Source organism: Onychostoma macrolepis, chromosome 13, assembly GCF_012432095.1.
Source record: "Onychostoma macrolepis isolate SWU-2019 chromosome 13, ASM1243209v1, whole genome shotgun sequence".
Classification (NCBI taxonomy): domain Eukaryota; kingdom Metazoa; phylum Chordata; class Actinopteri; order Cypriniformes; family Cyprinidae; genus Onychostoma; species Onychostoma macrolepis.
In genome coordinates, this window is record NC_081167.1 from 6,564,973 (window position 1) to 6,587,788 (window position 22,816).

Here is a 22,816-nt window from a genome sequence, read left to right on the forward strand (position 1 = left end):
GGCAGCAACAAAACAAAACGTGAAATAAATGAAGGGGTATGAATACTTTTGCAAGGCACTGTAACTCTCTTCTCGTTCCAAACCTGACTGCTGTGGAAGACAAAAGGAAAGTTATGAATAGGTCAACTGATATAGATCACATAACATAATTTAAATTAACAATAAAATCAAAATTCTTATTTTTTGTATAGAATATTGCAGTTATAAATAATTTATACATGCACATCATTACTTTTTTTTTTAATTCACGTGCCCTTGTAATCTTTAATTAGCTCTGTCAAAATAAACGTCATGGCTTATACCAAATATTTGTACTAAATATTGGCTGATATATCTGTCAACCACTAACTTTGAATAATGTACTTATCTTTTCAATGCATTAGACTTGAGGTATAATTTGAATAAGAGCTGGCAAGCTCCGAAAAGGACACAAAAAGCTATTGAACAGCTTCAAACGTGTCATTTATACCACTTTTTTGGTATTTTGGAGATTGAAATCCCTGCATTTGCATAAATTTGAAAAGAGTGACCAGGATTTTCAGCAAAAATTCACCTTTTATGTTGCACAGAAAAGAAAGTCATGCAGGTTTGGAATGACATGAGAGTGAAACAATGATGAGAATGTACATTTTTGAGTGAACTGTCACTTTAAGTGCATCAAAGACTTTCAAGCATTAATGTTAAATGTATTAATTTTTAAATTATAAAACATTTCTTCAGGAAAAGACCCATGATACTTCAGTGTTGTCGTGCTGTCATTCATTTGCCACTTCAGTACTGTTTAAAATTCAGTCAAAAGAAATCAAAGCAGATTCCGCTCCCTTTTAAAGTGATTGATTTGCCATTGATGTTTTTTGCTTTAAAACAAAAAAAAAAGAAAAGAAGAAATGCAGAGGGACCTGAATGACCACTCTGGTTGTGGTCATAATTGTCATGTTTTAAGGCCGTGCTGATGGATCAGTCAGGCGATTTGGTAGCAGACAGAACTCGGCATGTTTTTTTTTTCATAAAAGCTTTGTTTGGATGAAATTTTTCTGTGCTTTAGTGCTCAAACAAAGCCAAAGTAATTGTCTGAGAACAATCGAGAGCAAAAAAAAAAACAACAACATCAAAAGCTAAAGATTGAATAAATGTACAAATTTGTCCCTAAGCCTCTTTTTCTTCACGGAGTATAAAACAGTTCCCACTGGATGTTCTGATACATCATAATAACTGTCACAGACTGCAGTTGTCCCCCGACAATGTTATTCAATTAGGATGAATGTGATTTAAAGATTATTTGAATGCGACTGTGCATCACAGAAACCAGGCGTCCTGTGTTCAGTGTGATGCATTCATTAAAATATCTTTGGAAACTGCTGTTGGTTGTTGTAATAAATTGTTAAAGGATTCCATGTTTTATTAAAGCCAATATGAATCTAAATTTTCCCCCGACTCTGCCTTTCTCCAGTTTCGCTCAAATGAAAATTTAATCAAACATGCATCTATAATAAGTTATTTTAGGAATCTTTTATCACTCTTAGGTGGTCTGCGAAATTATCTCTGGAGTAATTTAGCATGACTGGAAAACTTCAAAATGTGCCGCTCGCTCTTAATCACGTCTGAAGACTTCATGCGTGTATAAGGATAGCATTAGCTCTTGATGATTTATGTTCATTTTCAATTAAATCCCAGCGGTGTCTTAGTTCTGCATGGTGAGATCTCATATCCATGACCTCTGAATAAAGCTTTGCCAATCACAGGTGAAACAGGTGGCATTCTGCTCAGTAATCTCTCGTCGTGGACACGGGGATTATCCCGGCCCATCATGTCTTACCGTAGTTGCTCTCAGGACACGAGCTCACTCAGAGTACTGGTTTAGCGAAATCATCTCCAAATACAATCAGCAAGCAGCAAGAATGTGGAAATCTGTTATTTCTGGTCAGTCTTTCTCAAGCCAACATCAGAGTTTGTCTAGCTTCTATCTAGCTTTATTTCAGCTCTACCAAAAACAGTTTTTAATAGGTTTAATTGTAGTTTTACAAGATAATCATTTCTAACTAATGATAAATTGGTGATCCAGAAGTGTGCAAATGTGTTTCTCATGAATAGTTTCTATCTTTCTGTACTTGTTTTTCTCTTATTTTATACTTGCAGACATGCAGGTTAATGGAAATATAAGAATAAGTGCAAAATTAAATCTTTCTCTTCCTTTCTTCTCCTTTTCCTCTCCCCTCATGCTGCCTTGTGACTTTGGGTATTTCACCATCTTCTTCATCGTCATCATCAGGCTGCCATCAGTCAAACTTGGGTCTACGCAGTTGCGTTCTCATTCTCTTTCTATTCATCCATTTCCTTTTCTCTGTCTCTGTTCTCCCAATAAGTATCGCTGTGGATGTCATTCCCATGAGTCATTGCATCTCCTTCCTGTCTCCTCTCCTCTCTTCCTGCAGTAGATGGCTGGATATAGCTGTGGCCATGCCCGTGTCTGTGCATGTGGACAGGGGGATTCTGGGATAGATGTCATGCCATAGAGTGCAGTCCAAATGTTTAACACAGTGGTTAAAATGCACAGCACAACTTTGCGAACACTGTAAGAAAATAAAATATTCATGAGTATGAGTGAACTACAAATGATATTGTACAGCTTTTAAGATCACTATTTGTAAAGCCATTCTGTGTGAAAGTGAGTAATAAAATCTCTTCTGTAAGTCCATTAGTGAAGTGTTCAGTAACAGTGGCCACACACTACACTACCCATAATCCTGAAGAGAGATCAGCCAATCACAGCAAAGCTCAACAGTCAAACCGCTCACTTTCATTTACCAACCCAAACCATCCGGCTCTGGGTTGAATCACAACTTATGAAATTTGTTTTAGTTTCTCCCAAATTCAGTGTTTTCTGTTCTTTTTTCTGGACTCCGAATTAATGGTTTAAATTTCGATAATCAAAAGTTTCTGATCAATGGAATTCGTAATTTTATTATTTTTAATGTTGTTGTTATTATTATTATTATTATTATTTTAATAATAGGGCCCTGAAAAAATTTATAATTTTTTTAGGAAATGTTTTGTTGTCAGTTTAAATTTTTTATATTTTATTCACGATTTAATGCAAATGTATTATAAAAATGGTGGTAATCAAATGAAGGCACAAAACATTAACAATTTAATCTTTTAAAATGTAATCAAATGAAAATTTAACCATTCCCTTTATTTTTTGGCAAACAAAGTGCTATGTTAAATAAAAAAATCGAAGAAAAATGTCAAAATATTTCCTTTTTAATATTATCACTATTTATCTTATTATTATTACATATTATTACGTTGAGAAGTACATACTGCTGTACAATAAATGATAAATGATAAAACTACTGACTAAGTTTGGAAACAGTTAAAACATTGTTTAAAAGCAATATATAAAGACAATGCTTATTACAAAATACTCAAACATAAAAATAGTTTGAGAGTGATTTTCAGATATTTATGGCAGTGTTCTGTGACTGTTGTGCTTGGCTGTGATTGGTTGATTTCTCTTTAGGATTATGGGTAGTGTAGTGCTTCATGGGGAACTGTGTAATTACACATGATTTTTTTATATTTTTCATGTTATGACTTTCTTTAAACATTTACTGCTTATTTTCTTTATGGAAAAAATGAATGGGACTTTTACTTCTGGAGCCCTATTATTTACTTTGCTCTGTTTTGCTCACATAAATGGGCTGTCAGCGGAAAATGTAACAATACTCAGTATAACTATTTTAATAGCTACAAATGATAATTTTGCATCTATGCTTGTCAAAATAACATGTCTTGTAACACATGGCATGTAACATGTCTTTTGCAGGGAGACAAGACACATTATATTATGTATTCTTAGTCAATTATGAAACCGTTTAGAGTAGCGCTAAAGCACAGACACTGTTGGCATTTTGACCACTTGACTACAACTTTGGATGATGTGAATGCAGCTGTTAAAGTGCTAAAAACACTTTGGCTCCCTCCTTTCTATCCCCGTTTCCATCAGATGTGCTGTGCGTTATACTGGCTGTTGCATTGCCGTTGTTACATGTGGACTCTGCATTGTGTTGAAAGGCTGCCCCCTCCTTAACTCTCTTTTATTGGTCCACATTGTCCACTTCAGTCAAACAGTGACTATAAAGATAATTGCTTTGTTATGGACATGCCAAGATCCAGATTAAGGGTCACAGTTTCTGTCTACTTTTTCTCAGTGTCTCTCTTTGTATCTCTCTGTCTCCACTTAAACCAAGAGCCGGCAGGGCTGAAGTGTGTCTTAAGTAGCAAAGCTTCTGTTAAGTATGTCCTCTTTAAAGTTCTTTCAAGAGCTTTTGTTCAGACATTTTAGTACAAAGACGTTTCGGACTTTGCCATCACAGTGGGAGTGAAGTGTCACTCTCACTCCTCAATTAGAAAAACACTGAACTCAGACAGAAGACGTTTTTTTATGCGTATAGATGTAGCTGGAGTGGTGATTGTCTGTAGTCTCAGCCTGTCAAACTGCCCACAATCACCGGCTGTCTGATGCTTTTATTCTTTCCATGAAACAAAAACGACATTTTTTTTGGACAATCTTCAACAACAGCTGATACTGACCATGGCAGAGGACAAAAAAGTTTTTCATTTTTCATTATTCATATACACTGTTCTAATCATATTAGAATGATTTCTGAAGGATCGTGTGATTGCATCAAAGAAAAGTCAGCCTTTGCATTACAGGAATATATTCAAAAATTCTAAAATGTTATTTAATATTGTAACAATAAACAATGAAACTTTTGAATGGTAGTGTATATGGACTTCTTGTTTCTTTCCGGAGCTTGACAGATATGATCAGTATGAGCTGTCGTTGCACGACAAAATAAAAACAAATATATTTTGAGTTGGAAAACACAAGAGGGTAAGTAAAGTTGGTTTATCAAAGACTGAGCTAATTGGACAGAAATGTTTGAGATACAGAGAACGAGACACGTCAAGAGAAAGTGATGCTTATTTGCAATGAGATTCAGTCAATATGTTTCCTTACCTCCTTTATTTGTTTTCCCCGTGGACTGTGCCTCGGCCACATTTCCAGGCTCTTTGAATGACTTTTTCTTTGCAGCTGGTGCAGTGTCAGCAATGAAATTAGGACTGAAGGAAAACATGTTTTTGTGTGTTGTTTTTTCCCCCTAAACCAAAAATGGCTACTGGTGTTCTTTGAGGTTGAACCTCATCTGGGACCTTTTATGTTAAAGTTTACATGAATGTCCTTTTTCTCCTTACAGCTCCGTAAAGTGGAAAGAGACAAGAAAACCATGGATCAAGAGATAGTGGAGCTCACGAATAAACTCGTGGATGCCAAAAACACTATCGACAAGCTGGAGGAACTGAATGTACGTGCGATATCAGAGCTTTGTGTGTGTTTGTGTTTGAGGCACGTTTTGGACTTGAGTTGTCAGAGCTGCAGTGTTACTGGGATTGATAACTACTGGAGCTGAAAATTGAAAGTTGCATGAAGAGGATCTGTGCTGAGATTTCACAGAAGTCTACTGTCAGATTCCAGAAATGATGTCTGGCTTTTGGAGCTTTACTGGGGAACACGGGATAGTCTCCTAATTCAATTCATTCTCATTTTAAGATTCAAACTTGAAGCAACTGCACACAAACAACACCACTCAACACGCACTTCCCACAAGGCTAGCATTTTTAGATATAAAAAAAAAAAACTGCCTGTTTTTAAATGATCGGTTGCATGAGGAAGCCCTTCATTTATAATGAGAGATTTGATTCAAGTTATATTATAAACACTTCTTCTCTTCAAATTCGCTTTGCACACAGGACAGTAAATTAACCGACAGATTGGTATTCTGACATTGTGTTTTAAGATTTTAAGTAACTCCTCAAGGAATAACAAAGCACCAGAATGCAGGTCGTTCTGAAATGTGCCTTTATTACACCACATGTATGAAACGGTGCCACAGGGAACTAATTATAGCACTGGAGAAACTAATAGCCGTCTGTTCACAGTGTTTAAACAGAGCGCTTCATCTCCTTAGACAGATAGAGCACACATCAATCATAGCTCCTTCCTCTGAGGTTGATGTTAGGATAATTTTTTTCCCTTTATGGGTTTTTTAGTTATGAATCCTGATGACTGCTACCCTGGGTGCCATTTTCCTTGTTTTACTTATAAAGTGTCAGTCAAAGGTTTGGACACAGAACTACTCATGCTTTAAGATTGTTATTACTTTGTATTTTTCTACATATTAGAGCGGTGGTTCTCAACCAGGGGTCCAGAACCCACCAGGGGTCTCAGCAAACTTTTAAGGGCACCTCAAGATGACTTTTAATGATTTAAAATGAGTAAAACAAGTAAAAAATAATTTAATCCACCCCTCCTTTAAAGAACCAGGGTTCTCAGTCTTTGAAAACCTAAATATATTAAAATGTATTTTAAAAGTGGAATTTATTTACTTTTTTTAAATTATTTATTTATTTAAGAAAGAAAGACCTGGAAAAGTCATGTAAAAAATAGAATCCTAAAGCGTCATGAGCAATTTTTATTATTATTATTATTTTTTTTTTACAATAAATCTATATTTTACTTGTAATACCAAGCTTAGCTCTAATTTCCTTAGATAGAACTTGTAAAAATATATATTTTAAATCTTTATACAATTATTCACAACTGGAAGAAGTTTCTGGAATCTTATATATATATTAGTGTTGTCAAACAATTTAATCGCTTCAAAATAAAAGTTTTGTTTTTCATAATATATGTGTGTATACTTAGTGTATATTTATTATGTGTATATAAATACAAACACATGCATGTATATATTTAAGAAAATTTTTATTTTATATATTAAATATATTTATATATAATATGAAATATAAGAACATGAATATATAAATGTATAAATGTAAATATTTTCAAAATATACGTTGTATGTGTGTATTTATATATACATAATAAATATACACAGTACACATACATATATTATGTAAACAAAAACTTTAATTTTGGATGCGATTATGATCAAATACATACATATTAGTTTTTTTTTACTTTTTAGTGTTAAATCATCTTCTTGGTGCATTTTACCTGTAAAAGAAAACCTAAAAAAAAATTTTTTATGCACACCATTTTTTATGCTGACAAAAATTGGACATTAAAATAAGTTATGACTTGTTTGCTTCTCATCTTTCATAAATGAAAATTTCAGTTTAATTTAAGGAATGTTATTCCAAAAAGTTGATGTTGATGACTCTCTTCTTTATTTGACATGTTCTCATATCTGTTTTAATGGTGCTTGTTCTTATATCAATTTTCTCTCCTCGTGCAGGAACGGTATCGGCAAGATTGCAATTTGGCTGTGCAGCTGTTGAAGTGCAATAAATCGCATTTCAGGAACCACAAGTTTGCTGATGTAAGTAGTAGTATCTGTTCTCAGTTTTAAAGCACACTTCCTCCAACATTTTTAGGAATTGTTCACCAAAAATTAAAATTCTGTTAGTTACTCACCCTCATGTTGTTTCGATCTAGGGTTACCAACCATCCCGTATTATATAATATATGTATATGTATATGGGTATATATACACACACACACACACACACATATATATGTACATATATGTGTGTATATATATATATATATATATATATATATATGTATGTGTGTGTGTGTGTGTGTGTATATATATATATATATATATATATATATATATATATATATGTGTGTGTATATATATATGTGTGTATATATATATATATATATATATATATATATATATATATATATATATATATATATATATATATATATATATATATATATGTGTATATATATATGTGTGTATATATATATATATATAAACACATATAGTTCTATATAAAGGCATCATTCATTCATTCATTCATATATATATATATATATATATATATATATATATATATATATATATATATATATACAGTGGGGCAAAAAGTATTTAGTCAGCCACCAATTGTGCAAGTTCTCCCACTTAAAAAGATGAGAGAGGCCTGTAATTTTCATCATAGGTATACCTCAACTATGAGAGACAAAATGAGAAAAAAAATCCAGAAAATCACATTGTAGGATTTTTAAAGAATTTATTTGCAAATTATGGTGGAAAATAAGTATTTGGTCAATAACAAAATTTCATCTCAATACTTTATATACCCTTTGTTGGCAATGACGGAGGTCAAACGTTTTCTCTTGAAAGTCTTCACAAGGTTTTCACACACTGTTGCTGGTATTTTGGCCCATTCCTCCATGCAGATCTCCTCTAGAGCAGTAATGTTTTGGGGCTGTCGCTGGGCAACACGGACTCCAAAGATTTTCGATGGGGTTGAGATCTGGAGACTGGCTAGGCCACTCCAGGACTTTGAAATGCTTCTTACGAAGCCACCCTTCGCTGTTCGGGCGGTGTGTTTGGGATCATTGTCATGCTGAAAGACCCAGCCACGTTTCATCTTCAATGCCCTTGCTGATGGAAGGAGGTTTTCACTCAAAATCTCACGATACATGGCCCCATTCATTCTTTCATTTACACGGATCAGTCGTCCTGGTCCCTTTGCAGAAAAACAGCCCCAAAGCATGATGTTTCCACCCCCATGCTTCACAGTAGGTATGGTGTTCTTTGGATGCAACTCAGCATTCTTTCTCCTCCAAACACGACAAGTTGGATCATCAAAATGCTCTCTAGCAAACTTCAGACGGGCCGGACATGTACTGGCTTAAGCAGGGGACACGTCTGGCACTGCAGGATTTGAGTCCCTGGCGCAGTGTGTTACTGATGGTAGCCTTTGTTACTTTGGTCCCAGCTCTCTGCAGGTCATTCACTAGGTCCCCCCGTGTGGTTCTGGGATTTTTGCTCACAGTTTTTGTGATCATTTTGACCCCACGGGGTGAGATCTTGCGTGGAGCCCCAGATCGAGGGAGATTATCAGTGGTCTTGTATGTCTTCCATTTTCTAATAATTGCTCCCACAGTTGATTTCTTCACACCAAGCTGCTTACCTATTGCAGATTCAGTCTTCCCAGCCTGGTGCAGGTCTACAATTTTGTTTCTGGTGTCCTTTGACAGCTCTTTGGTCTTGGCCATGGTGGAGTTTGGAGTTAGACTGTTGTGGACAGGTGTCTTTTATACTGATAACAAGTTCAAACAGATGCCATTAATACAGGTAACGAGTGGAGGACAGAGGAGCCTCTTAAAGAAGAAGTTGCAGGTCTGTGAGAGCCAGAAATCTTGCTTGTTTGTAGGTGACCAAATACTTATTTTACCGAGGAATTTACCAATTCTTTAAAAATCCTACAATGTGATTTTCTGGATTTTTTTTCTCTCATTTTGTCTCTCATAGTTGAGGTATACCTATGATGAAAATTACAGGCCTCTCTCATCTTTTTAAGTGGGAGAACTTGCACAATTGGTGCCTGACTAAATACTTTTTTGCCCCACTGTATATATGTATATATGTTTATATATAATATGTTTTATAAAATATTATATATATATATATATATATGGTCACTCCACCTTCACAGCAAGCGGCGCTTGCACTAATCCCAATTCCATGTTTTGACTTCAGTAAATCAGTTTTGGCAAATACAAACATTCACTGTTGTGATGTTGTTAAATAGAGAACATTTTACATTAAAAAATTTTACATTTAAGTAACTAATAGCATAATTCTTAACCTATCATGACCAATAAAAAAGTGTGAAGCACCAAAATCAGTCCATATTAAATCTGTTTTTAATGGGAAAATATGCATTTTCACATATACCAATGTATGGCGCATATATATATATATATATATATATATATATATATATATATGAAGAGTTCAGATGCAAAGCCTCTAAGTGCCATCTGAAATTTTAATCTAAAATTAGCATTTTTATCAGGCTGCTATGTTTAGGTTCAGTTATTTTACTCTAATGGCAATATATAGGTCCTTTTCTATGCAATTAAAGTGAAAAAACCGAACATAAATATAGGAGCCTGATAGAAATGCTCATTTTAGAAGAACATTTTAGATGGCATTCAGAGGTTTTGCATCTGAACTCTTTATATATATATATATATATATACATACATACATACATACATACATACATGTTATGTATATTACATATTTAATAAAAGCTTGGCAGTATAGCTCGCAATCCACTTTCATTGTATGCAAAAGAACAGCTGGCACATTCTGCAGAAAAGAAATCTGGTTTGGAACGATATGAGGACGAGTAAATGATATCAGAATTACAATTTTTGTCTGAACTATCCCTGCAGCACAGGACTTGTTGGAGCCTGAATGTGTTTTGCAATCCGCAGTGACACTCATGGACGGTGCTGAGAGAGAGAGAGAGAGAGTGCACGATTGCCCAGTGACTTTATTGTTATGGACATGGACCTCTGATTTTACGGACTGGGATCAGAGAGAAATAGTCAGAGAGAGAGAGATGAAGAGAAAGAGACCAAGAGAATAGAGAGAGGGCGAGGATTTAAAAGAAAATAGCCATGTCCGCAGGATGTGCTTTATGGCAGTGTTTAGCACGGAGATTGTCTGTTAGGGCAGTCGTGCTGCGAGACATGGCTGGTCTTTGGATACGGACGGTCTTGCTGGCAGAGAAAAGGCACAGTATTGACAAGGTGCCAAACTGCAGACACATCCGTCTGTTTGGCCTTTGTGTCTGTCCGTGGGGGAAAATAGGACAGATTTCAGGCTGATGGACAGCTCTGTGTGTACAAGAACAGAGACGTATGATAAGACAGCTTGACCTCATGGGCATATGGGTATTGAACACATCAGGACATTATCACCTGTGGCCTGCGCTCTACATTAAACCCATCTATCACTCTGTCTGCAGTTGTTGTTTTGTTCTGCAAACCGCATTAAGTCCTGGCCAAAGCGAGGGCAACACTTTTTGCATATTTACTATTTGAACCGCTTGTCTTGTTTTAAATGCATTAATTCTAAGCCCCTTTTTTATATTTAGTTATTTTTATGAGGTTTTTTTTTTTTTTTTGCATAGAGATTGGTATAAAATTCAAATGATCATTCTCTCAGCCAACTCTAACAGTATTGAAGTTGGGACACTTGTTGCCTGCTTTTCCTTTACTGATCCAATTCATGCATTCAGAATTTACATTTAACAATTTTAGTTTTGTAAAGACAGTAATTCATAGGCACAATTTGTATTTGTCTTTTCTAAACGAATTCAAATATTTTAGCAGAACCCCATGTTTTGAAGATCATGAGAAATTCAGTTACGTTTGTCCAGACTTTTAGGTTATGCAGAGAAAGATGGCTTTAAATCTACTTGCCATATTGGCTGAGCGAGAGAGTGTGGGTGCAGGATCTTCCTCCTTGGCAGCAATTAATTCACAAAGGATCTTGCTTCATCCTTTTTTTAATTTGTTGAATTGACAGCAGTGACTAATCTCTAGAATTATGATCTCTCTAGGAGAGCTATAGTGATGGAGTGAGTTAACTTAAACCTTGGTATTTTTAGAAGATATTTGATTCACTGTCCAGATTATCCTCTTGCCCTGCTCTCGTGAACTCTGTAATTCATTACTCTGTAAGCAGAGACCACAGACTGTTTCTTTGGTTATTTTAAGGCTCGACTGAGCCAAAGCCATTACCTGTTTTCATCCTCTTACTGCTAACATAAAGCCACTGTTGTAAAGCATCATTTGGAAAATTCTCCAAATGAATGTCAAACTGATCTGCACTGGAAGTGCATATGCATCAAACAGGCCACTTGTGTATTCTATCACAGCTTTAGAAGTGCTTTGAGAACTTGAGAGCCATTATGCTTCAGTCCAGTGCTGGGAATCTGAGAGTTATTATAGTGGCTCTCATGTAGAGCCAATTCTCTATATTTAGCTAAAGATGGAAATTATGCACAGTAATTGGCATGCAGTCTTTGACGGTTAAGTGTAGGTCACTGCAAAAATGAGTAGAATTGTAACTTGTCTTTGTAAGGGTAGCTTAGAAAGATGACGACTAGCATGCCACTAGCTAAAGAAGATGCTGGTATCACTAAATGGTTACGCAAGTGTTATTGCAGTTTTGTATGTGTCTGGTGCCATTTAAGAGGCTGAGCTTGTAGCCAGGATGACTTACAAGATGAAGTCCAGTCCATACTGAAGATTATTCTGGACAAGAGCCGTGTATCTGATTGAAACCTTAAGTATACTTCAGTTTGTATGTGTATGCAAGGGTATGCGCACAGTGCGTGTGATGTACATTTCGTCATCAGCATTGTACATGTGCAACCCAATGTTTTAACAGCGGTCACACATGCACACTCTGAATTATTTGGCCCACTAGGTGGTAACATTAGCCCAGGTCTTTGTGTCACGATTTAAAAAAGAAATGGAAGAGACAGAAGAAACAACAACCTACCAGAGACCTTGTGCGAGTTGGTTAAGAGATATTCGCAACTCCAGATTTAAGACATTTTTATCAGTCGTAACATCCGGAGAGAAATAGCTTAGACACTGGACAAAGGTTCGCTAAGTGTTCGCATCGAAACTTAAGTATACGTTACCAACCACAATTCCATTTATTTGATGTATTGATCAGGGGCAAGTAAGAATGAAATTGAATATAGCACTTAAAGAACAAAACAGGTGATCAAGGATGTATTGTATTGTTTACGTGCTAGTGCATTTATGCATCAGATGGTCATTGAACAGTCCATAAAGATATATATATATATATAAAGAGCTGTCCTCATTTTCTGTGGGAGAAAGAAGTCTCGTTTTGCGTACTGTAGTGATTGGAGTATTGTAGCACTTTGTGTAACATCTGACTTCCCACACTAGCATGTGATGCTGCAGTGGTCATGGGATACTAATGCCCTCTGGGACAGTTAATTTAGGCAGTGTCATGTAGATTTCTGAGCTAGAAGGCCATGAGGGGGTCATGCTTGGAAGTGTGGTCTGGACGGATCAATTCTCCCATGCCCCACGCTCAGAGGAAGTAAGGGCTTTGTGGGTAATTGCTGCCCCGCAGGATCGTTACAACATAAAGCTGAGCAGGGCTGTGTGATCACTGATTTTCCCTGCCTTTTTTCCACAAATCAATGACTTGGCCTGGCTTCGTTAAATCGTGTCACACTACAGAATGAAATAAAGGCCTCATCGCCTGCCTTTTTTCTTTTAGTCTCTCTCTCTCTCTCTTTCTGTCTGTCTCACCCCTCTTCAGTAATAATCTAATTTGAGGTGAGCTGCTTACTCTTTATTCTTCTAGGCCAGGCTGATATTGGATGGTGTTAAATGAAAAAACCCTACTTTCTGCTTTTCTTGATCATGACTGAGATAACCTTCATTGGGGCAGTATAGTAGATGGGCTTCATCAAACGTCCTATTCATATCCCAGTGCATGTTAGTGAAATTGCACCTTTTAAGATTGCTTGCAAGAAAGGATTCATCCACAAAATGTGCAAGCTACATGGATATCATGACAAGAAATGTGGTCCCAAGAAAAAAGAAAGATAAAAGAAAAAGATTTAGATCATTTATTTAACTTGGTGTTATTCCAAACTTTCTTTCTTGGAACGCAGAAGAAACTTGTATGGACTATTTTATAGTACTGTCTTGTCCTTTTTGTAGCTTGACCAGCATGAGAAAGACAGTGTAAGCATTAGTGTTTTTCCCAGTTTGAGTTCCATCTAAGAATTATGCATTTATATTTTAAGGCTGGTCCTTAAAAAGTCTTATCCCTAGAAACTGAATTAACTCTGATTATATATTCAGAATAATGCCATTTGAATGCCTGCAGGTGGTTACAATAAAGTTCTCACTATCCAGGATTTTTTCAGGTTGATGGATAACCTGTCATTTTGGAGAATCTTTCTATCCACAATAGTTTTTTTTAAACAATGAAAACCAATTTCTAAAATGAGCTCTACTGCAGGAAAAGTAAACCCTTGTCACGTTTGTTTGTTTGTGTGTTTATTTTCTCTGTAATGTTTTGCAGTTGCCATATGAGCTACAGGACATGGTGAACAAGCACATGAAGAGTAGCTTGCCTAACAAGACTCAGGGCTCTCAGGGAGCTCAAGCCCAGGATCCTGACACCCTAAGCCTGACTCCCGCAGACGTAGTGCCCACTTCAGTGATTGCTCGTGTTCTTGAGAAGCCGGAGCCCCTGGTGCTCAACTCAGCCCAGTCTAGTAGCAGTGCAGGTCGGCCAGTGGCTGAAGATGTGTTTGTACACGTGGACATGACAGGACCCCAAGACGACGGTGGAGGGCGTGAAAACGGGGGTCCTGTTCATGCCAGGCCTCCCGCGGGAGCTGGTTCTGATCAGCAGCATGTAAACGGCATGTGTCGAAGCCAGGGCAGCCTGGATGGTCCAACAGGAGAAGATGGGCCAGCCCCTTCTTTTGAGAAGTTGAATCCTTACCCAGCACCTCCACCACCAAACCCGCTGTACCCTGGTCGCAAAGTGATCGAGTTCTCCTCCGATGAAAAAGTCAAGATTCCCAAGAACAGTCCACTGCCCAATTGCACCTACGCTACTCGTCAGGCCATTTCTCTTAGTCTTGTGCAGAATGAAGAGGAGGCAGCTGAGCGCCAGCGCACCGTGCCCAATAGCCCTGCTGTGTCTGATGGGGGTTGGCGGTCTGGGACCTCCTCATCTTCTGGTGGAGGGCATGCTTCTCACCAGCGCACACCTCCACAGATGGATGCTACGGACACCCTCTCCAGTCATTCAAGTCCCTTTAGCAGCCCCCCTCAGCCCCCGAGCGCCTTTGCGAGCTCTGGTAGCTCAGAGGAGGACCTACTGGCCAGCTGGCAGCGAATGTTTGTAGAAAAAATGGCACCATCCACAGAAGGCTCCCTTGTCAACCGCACATCCTTCAGCAGTGAGACGGTGAAAGATCTCCAAAGTCACAATGGAAAATCAGGAGTAGGGGCTCTGAGAGGTGCTTACTCTGATGGCGAGGAGGGATCCTCGGCCCAGAGCTGGACAGCAAGTAGAGAGTCCAGTTTGGATACAGACACCAGCAGCATGGCAGACCTCCGGGCAAAAAAGACTCAATACGGTGGTGACTTTTCCCAGGAAGAGGGAGAGCACCTACTGATGGCCCTTGATCCACTTGACAATGATGGTGCTAGTGGTGACACCATGGTCACCATTGAGAGCAGTCCGGCCTCTGCTAAGCGTCAAGAGTTTGCTGAAGATGCTGGCTCTGCAGGAAGTTCAGCTGAGGAGCGAGATATCCTGCCCCAGGACTTTCCTGTCATCGGCTCAAGAGTCCTAGCTCCCCTTGAGGACTATGCAGACAAGCCCCCTCGGACTGGCTCCTCGCGACCTCTGAAGAGCCCCAAGAGAATGGGGGTTCATCACTTGCACCGCAAAGACAGCCTTACCAGAGCTCAAGAGCATGGAAACTTGCTGGACTGAGACTTCCAGGCTTATTCTTCTCTTCTTTTTTTGACCTTGAGTGCTCTTCGTCTTACTAGCAATCTCTAGGCATAGCAGCATACGACAAGCGGAAGGGATCGGATCAGCATTGCTGTAGTTATCCCTGATCATGCTGCTGTTGCTGAGGCATCATTGTAACTCTTCTGTCCTCTCTCTCTGAGGCTTGGGGCTCTTTTATCTGTGGAACCTATGGTATTGATGGCATCCGTGGTGAAGTACTTCAGCCAGTCCGGCCAGACGGTGCTTCAGGGATCGCACGAGAATGTCATAGTCTGAATTAAGGTGATTTTTACCAGTCCAAGACTTGATTCTGTTTGATGTGACATGATTGAGTGGGCAACAGCAGGACATAGCCATACCATTACACTTCTGTAAGAGAAAGAGTTCTTCAGAGGTGACATTAGGAACGATCCCTGTTGCACTGTACAGACACAGAACATTTGCTTTTGCCCTCGGGTGAGAGTTTTCTACCCAGATAATGATATCTATCCAGTATCCCAGCGCAAGTCCTTTGTTACGGGAGATTGGGATGGCACCAAATGGCCACAGCTTCACAGATACCACTGTGTCAGGCATTCTGCTGGCTGAAGCAGATTAAATGTAATCTATGGGACTCTCTTGTCAATTTTCAGTGCCTAACCCTTGCTCTGACAGAGGGGGCTCTCCATCACCCTTTAAAAGAACATCTTGTTCCTTTAGCCTGCTTTTAGTCATCATAAACTGAGAGGATGCTTCACCTCCAGTTCTCAGTTACCTCTCTTCATTGATCTACCACTGTATTTCAACACCCAACCTAAAGACAGCTTTTGTACTTTAATCATTTGAATTTCATTTTGATGTATTCGGTATATGTTTTAATGATCAAGTATACTTCCTGATTTTCATTCTCATCTGTTTTGTTTGACTAATGGTATTTAAAACCGATTATGATTTTAAGTAAATATATAGAGTTTTGTGTATTTATTTGTCTTTTGCTGGTCTAAAGTGTCCCATTACTTCCCTCAAAGCAGTTAAGCACTTGCAGAAGTGTGTAAGGTTACTGAATCCTGTCATGAAATGAGACGGTATACAATCCCTTTTACACATTAGTTGTTACACTGTAATACATTAGAAATTCAACCCAAACAGTGCTGTTTGGCATTTTAAATATTTAATCCAATTTTTTTGTTTCTTTTTCAAAGGTCAGTATTTAAGAGTAAAAAAGCCTTGCTGAAACGTTAAAATGTGTATTTCATGTCCTCCAAATCAGAGATGTATTAATGTGACCCCTTGCTGCTGACGGCACAAATTGCCTTTCAGAGGGCATATTAATATTTCAAAGCTATGCATATAGTACTGTGTAAAAACACCACAAAAACTTAGCAAAGCTTTCTCTCTGTTATGACGACATTACTGACTTCTAAATAAAAAAAAAAAAACGATGAGCTAAAAAGCTGAAATTTCAACCAGAAACATGCCTTTGTTAGAGTACTGACAAGAACACATTATTTCGATGATTGTTGGTTGTTTGTTCTTTTTAAACCCTGATTTCAAGAAAAGCCATGTTTTGATCTCAACGAATGTAATCATCTTTATGTAGCATCCGTTTTCATTGGTTCCTTATTATTCTTTAGCTGATGCTAATGCTGTATGTATTTTAAGGGGACTGTGCATCCCGCCATCATTTGGTGTGTTTTTCTGTGTGTATTTGTGTGTTAAATCTTGATTTCTCATGATTATGGATGATCAATCTGTCCAGCAGATGCTTTGTACAAGTCGGTTTTTTTTTTTTCTGTGCCGAGTGTTCCCGTCTTAAATTTCAGTCGTTTCATTTCAAATAGCATTTTAACATTTATCAGCTTTTCTCAAACAATACAAGCATCCTGATTCTTTTGTTTTGATAAATATATTTTAGAGACGATTAAACTCTGTGTTGCCTTTTTAAGTGCTTGCTTTGTGCTTTTTATTTGCAATACGTTTGACCAGTCATTATCCAGATGTCCCACCCTGGGTCAAGTACTTCATGCAGTATTGTACTTTAAAAATCAAGTGTATTTTTTTTAGAAACTGGGCACAGCATGCCCTCCACCCTTACTCACTTGAGACATTTACCCTACAGGTGATACGCAACAGTATTCTTCATGCATAAGAGTATGTTGCATACTTACGATCTTTAGGATTTGTCTTTTATTCATGAACATATCAGCGAGTCAGAAGGTACAGCAGCATGCATTACATTTTAACGGTATTCCTGGAAGGACATCAGACTTTTGTAAAACGCTTGCTGTATATATTCACCTCATAGCTGGTCTGCCACAGCACTCCTTTCCCTGAATAATTCAGCTATATTTTCCTCAGTGAAGGGCAGAATGTGCGATCGAAGGGCTCCCAAGTCCACACTTACTCTTCTTCTCTTACACTTTGGTCTTCGTATGTAGTTATCAGTCTTGCGCTGCAATATACGGGAGTACCATTAATAGCCCATGATTAATTGAAGTGTAACTACCCACCATGCTGAATAATTAATATTTTATCATGTTCTAAAATAGTTCTGTGATGCTTTAAAGAGACAGAGTACAGCCCATCAGGGTCTTGCATGACGAAATAGACTCTCTTAAATATTTCAGTCTCGTCAGATGTTACACGGACCGCAGGTCATGCAAATAAATATAAAAAAGACACGACAATGGTCAGAATGTGCAATACACCGAGTGCATAAATAGGCTTTTCTCCTCTGCTCTCATGCAACTTTAATAACTCAAATTTAATTGCACGCATAAGAGACGTCGTGCACATCTTCTTTAATCCAAGGTGACCTTCTGGCATGCTGTGCGCAAGTCATTCAAAAAATCTTTGCTGAGAAATCTAAGAAATGAAAACAATTTCAAGGTTATGCTCCAACCAACACTCCAATCCGCCTTCTGCCCAAAGCTGACGTCTCTGCGATGGAAAAACATATTCACGTTATCTCCTCTTTAACCTTCAAGACGGTGCGTAATCTGCGCTCCTTTTGCTTTGATCTGTGAATGTTTTTATTCATCAGTAGGCCAACTTTCATGTAGCCATCAACAAAATGTAAAATGTCAAGGCAAATTAAGTCTGAAATTAGCCCTTTTTAAGTGAAAATTGACCCCGTTTACTTTAATACACATTCCTGGTTTTACTGTCGCGGTAATCTTTCATCAAAATGTAATTAGCTCGCTGCCCGTTTACAATGACTCTCGTTGTTAACCAAGAGCTATCGTTAAGCCCTAGTTTAAGCATTGATTCAACAAACTCGCATTCAGGTTTCATTCACCCAATCAATTCCTGATTAATTAAATGCCCTTAATTTTGTTGTTGAATATCCTATTTCACTTGAAAATGTCTTGGAAGTCAAATTAGTTGTGCTTCATGTTTTGTAGAGTCTTGAAATTTCATTGTTAGTTGTATTTTATTTTATTAAACCTCTGTTTTTGAAGTTTAAGTTGTAAGTTTTGTGAAACTCGAGATGTCCTGATGCTTTAACATGGTGGTGGAATTTCATTGATTATGAGAGGTGCAAAAAAAAAACAGTTTCACGTTGATGTTGGCTTGCACAATCCCATCTCAGATGTGTGCATTCTTACAGTTTGTCTTCTTAATTTGTCCATAATTCCTCAGACAGATTTCTGGTGCATACCTTGTCTTATACATGTGCAACTGTAGCAACATGGTGCTTTTTTTCCTGGTCATACTGAAATTTTTTTCCTGGTCATACTGTCATTTTGATCCCCCTCCTCATGCAGTGTGATTTAAAGAAATTTAAACTTTACTTGATCAGGTAAAGCTTCCATGGTTGTGTAGATGTTCCATGCACAGATTTTTCCCTCAAAAAAAAAAAAAAAAAATTCTTATGACTGGACTCATTTTATTTTCTGAATTTGTAAACTGATGTATATTTTAAAAGAAATAAAACTATTTTAAACAATTGTTTTGAACTGTACACTTTTGCAGTGTCACCTCCAGGATTCACAGATGTGTTTTTTCCTGTCGTATGACGTCAGTCTAGCCGTGGAGCAGTAGTGATGAGGCAGGAGTGCCCGCTGCTGGTCGTGAGAGTCCGGTGCTCATCAGTGGGTGGATACGAGCACCTAGCAACAGTGTGCCAACAGTCCTTAGTTGTAATTGTCAAAACAATTACAGGCACTAATTAGGGTCAGCAAAGCATATCAACAGAGCTGACGAGAACTATTTGCCGTTTTGTCTGACAGTTTTCAGGATAATTGCATAAATTAACACCTCGAGACTTTAAAAAAGCAGCATCATTTAAAAAAAAAAATTACTTTCCTCCTGTGATTCATTTATAATTCTAGTCAAGTTTTTGTGCCAGAACTGTTATTTGTCATTATTATCTTTTCATTCCTGCATTTAAATAGGCTGTTGCCCTCTTTGCATGTGACACTGGCAACAGAGCTTGTTCAGGGTGCAGATCTGCTGGTTTTATAAAATCTCCATTGCATTGTGAGATTCACAAAATTATATCCTTGCATTTTTGCAAAATCTCACAAGCAAGTGTGCTGTTGTGGTAAATATCAGCACAGTTGTGATTGCACAATTGTGAATGTGATAATGATTGTATATAGGCTACAGTGGTGTCGCTAGACCATTTTACTGGAATATTAATGATAAATCTTTGCAATGCTTACATATTTTCTGTAAATGTGAGAGACTTCCACTTTATTAACCACTATAGGTAGGTAAATAGAAGAAAATTGCAATAATTGGTAACACTATTTGCACTACTAACCAGTGTGTTTTATGACTACTACACTGTTAAAAAAAAAAAAAAAAAAAAGTTGAGCGAACAAATTTTTTTTTACCAGCTTCAGCAGATTTGTGAGTTTGTTCAACTTATTTTTGTGGGAGATTCTCAAATCTTTGTTGTATAAACTTAAAACGACAAGTTGAGAAAACTCAAAAATCTGCTGAAGCTGGTTGCCTTAAAATTTTAAGTTGGCTCAACTTTTTTATTTTTTTTTTTTACAGTGTATAATAACTTAATATTGCAAATTGCCATTTGATGTCATATTAGATTAAGCAGCCTAATGGGTTATGTTTGTACAGATAAAATTAGCGCGAATGACACTGGAATAAGGTGACCAGATTTCTGAAATGGAAACCGGGAACATTTCCTATTTCAGTGGTCTAAATCTAATTAAAATCTAATTTGTTATTATCTAAAGAACGTTTGAACATTTTTGTTTTACAGTTGTTATGGGTTCCCTATACTGTTATTGCAATTAATTTTTAATTGCTCCTGAGCAGTATTCCAAGCTTTTACAGCAATTACAATCTTTATACCTTTTCAAATGTTATTTCATGCTTTTGCTTGGAGTTTTTTATTTTATTTTTATTATTATTATTTTACCCTCACCATGGGATATTGTGATACAGGCTACGTGCATGTGGAAATTACTGCGTTGTGACAGCAGAGCTTTTGGGAACCTTTAAAATGCAAAACTGTCCCGCACATAAACAAATTGCAGGGTAAGGCTAAAAGTAGCATAATGTTAGTGTAATCTATATGCACATCATAAACCCGTCTTTTTAAGCAAGAATTAGAATTGTGTGTGATTGGTTATAATGCACAATGGTGTAAAAAATAAAATGTAAAAAAGCGTAAAAAGAAATATGATGCAACATGAGTCTTCAAAATGCACACAGTGCTGTTTTTGATTCCAGAATGAATCGGGCGTTTTTGATGACCATTGGTGATTCAATGACTAACTAAAGATACTTGTATGGACGTAACCAGCAGAAAGACTCGAGTTGATTCCAGACTCGATCAGCATTTTTGTGCACTACGTGTCCTGCCTCAGATCTCATTTCAGTTCCTTCCAGATCAGACTAATGAGTATTTCATCATGCTGAATCCTTTAGCATACTCCTGTCAGTGAAGAGGATTCATTACAGCATTACCCACTGGAAAATTGGCCTTCCATTTGTCTCAGTTCTTTAGCCGCTTGGTAGATTGATTGGAGGCCTTTCATTAATTATAGACAATGATCTCCTTCCTTATTATTTGCCTTTCCTGGCAGCTGCTGAATGAGAGAGGAGATGGACATTGGTGTTGCTCTTGGTGTCCATTTTCTTATTCGATCCCTGACCGGAAATAGAGAGCTGCTTGTTCAAAGTCATGGAAGGGAACAGTAGTACCTAAAAAGAACTGAACACGTCTTATAAAGCTAAATAAATGTGCACGGTCAGAAATGAACTTTTGCATCAAGGGACACAATTTCCAGGGGGTGAAGACCTTTTTTATAATTACTTATAATTATGTTTTATAATTGTTATAAAACTTCAACTGCCTTTTACAACAGTTATTAATGTTGACCAGTCTTTATATACATATGCCTGGCAACTATTTTTATTTTTATCTCAGAATGAACAAAATATCTGTCATAACGCACATAGTTTTCTAGTAATTCTGAAGGCCTTGATTAGTTGTTTCAGGTGTTCAATTAGGGATGATTAAAAGCCATTTTAGAGCAAATACATGGAGATGATGAATAGCCTGCTGTTAAGTGTATGTACATAATACATATATTATGCATGCTACACATAGTGTTGCAACATGATATGTGACCCTGGACCACAAAACCAGTCTTAAGTGTCAATTTTTCGAAATTGAGATTTATATATCATATGAAAGCTGAATAAATAAGCTTTCCATTGATGTATGGTTTGTTAGGATAGGACAATATTTGGCTGAGATACAACTATTTGTAAATCTAAATATTGAGAAAATCGCCTTTAAAGTTGTCCAAATTAAGTTATTAGCAATGCATATTACTGATCAAAAATGTTTTTATACATTTATGGTAAGAAATTTACAACATTCATGGAACATGATCTTTGCTTAATATCCTAATGATTTTTGGCATAAAAGAAAAATTGATAATTTTGACCCATACAATGTATTTTTGGCTATTGCTACAAATATACCCCAGCGGCTTAAGACTGGTTTTGTGGTCCAGGGTCACACATGCTCTGGCCATTCTCCTTGTCATAAAAGAGGGTTGTAAATCTAGATTTTGTGTAATTAAATTTTGGCTGTATACTGCACAAAGCTTGTGAACCACACTCTATGGTGGATTGAATTATTCACTGCACAAATGCTTTTAATACCCTCATGCTATATAACTGCATCTCAAACACTCAAAATCCACACTGACTCTACAGCTGATTTCATAAGAAAAACGGATCTCAAAAAACAGCAAGTTTTTAACCATGTCACTGAGGAGAAAGAGCAGGTTAAAAATGCATGAAGCACAAAGGTCTGGGAAGACTTAAATGTGGATCACAGTTGTTCTAAATGGTATAAACAACATAATCAGCTTTGCACAGGAGCTGCTGTAACAGCACTG

General features: G+C 37.2%; 1 protein-coding gene across 4 annotated transcripts in view; it reads left to right on the plus strand.

Moving 5' to 3' along the window:
• Window positions 1-20,251, plus strand: part of tjap1 (tight junction associated protein 1 (peripheral)) — a 124,032-nt gene extending 103,781 nt beyond the window's left edge. For 2 of the 4 annotated variants that reach the window (XM_058796493.1, XM_058796492.1), the window contains 3 exons: window positions 5,262-5,369; window positions 7,323-7,406; window positions 13,995-20,251. In XM_058796493.1, coding sequence (XP_058652476.1) covers window positions 5,262-5,369; window positions 7,323-7,406; window positions 13,995-15,428 — 1,626 coding nt within the window. In that variant the 3' untranslated portion in view covers window positions 15,429-20,251. The remainder of the gene's footprint in view (window positions 1-5,261; window positions 5,370-7,322; window positions 7,407-13,994) is intronic. The other 2 variants (XM_058796489.1, XM_058796491.1) reach the window with 1 other exon arrangement.
• Window positions 20,252-22,816: the final 2,565 nt, after the last annotated feature.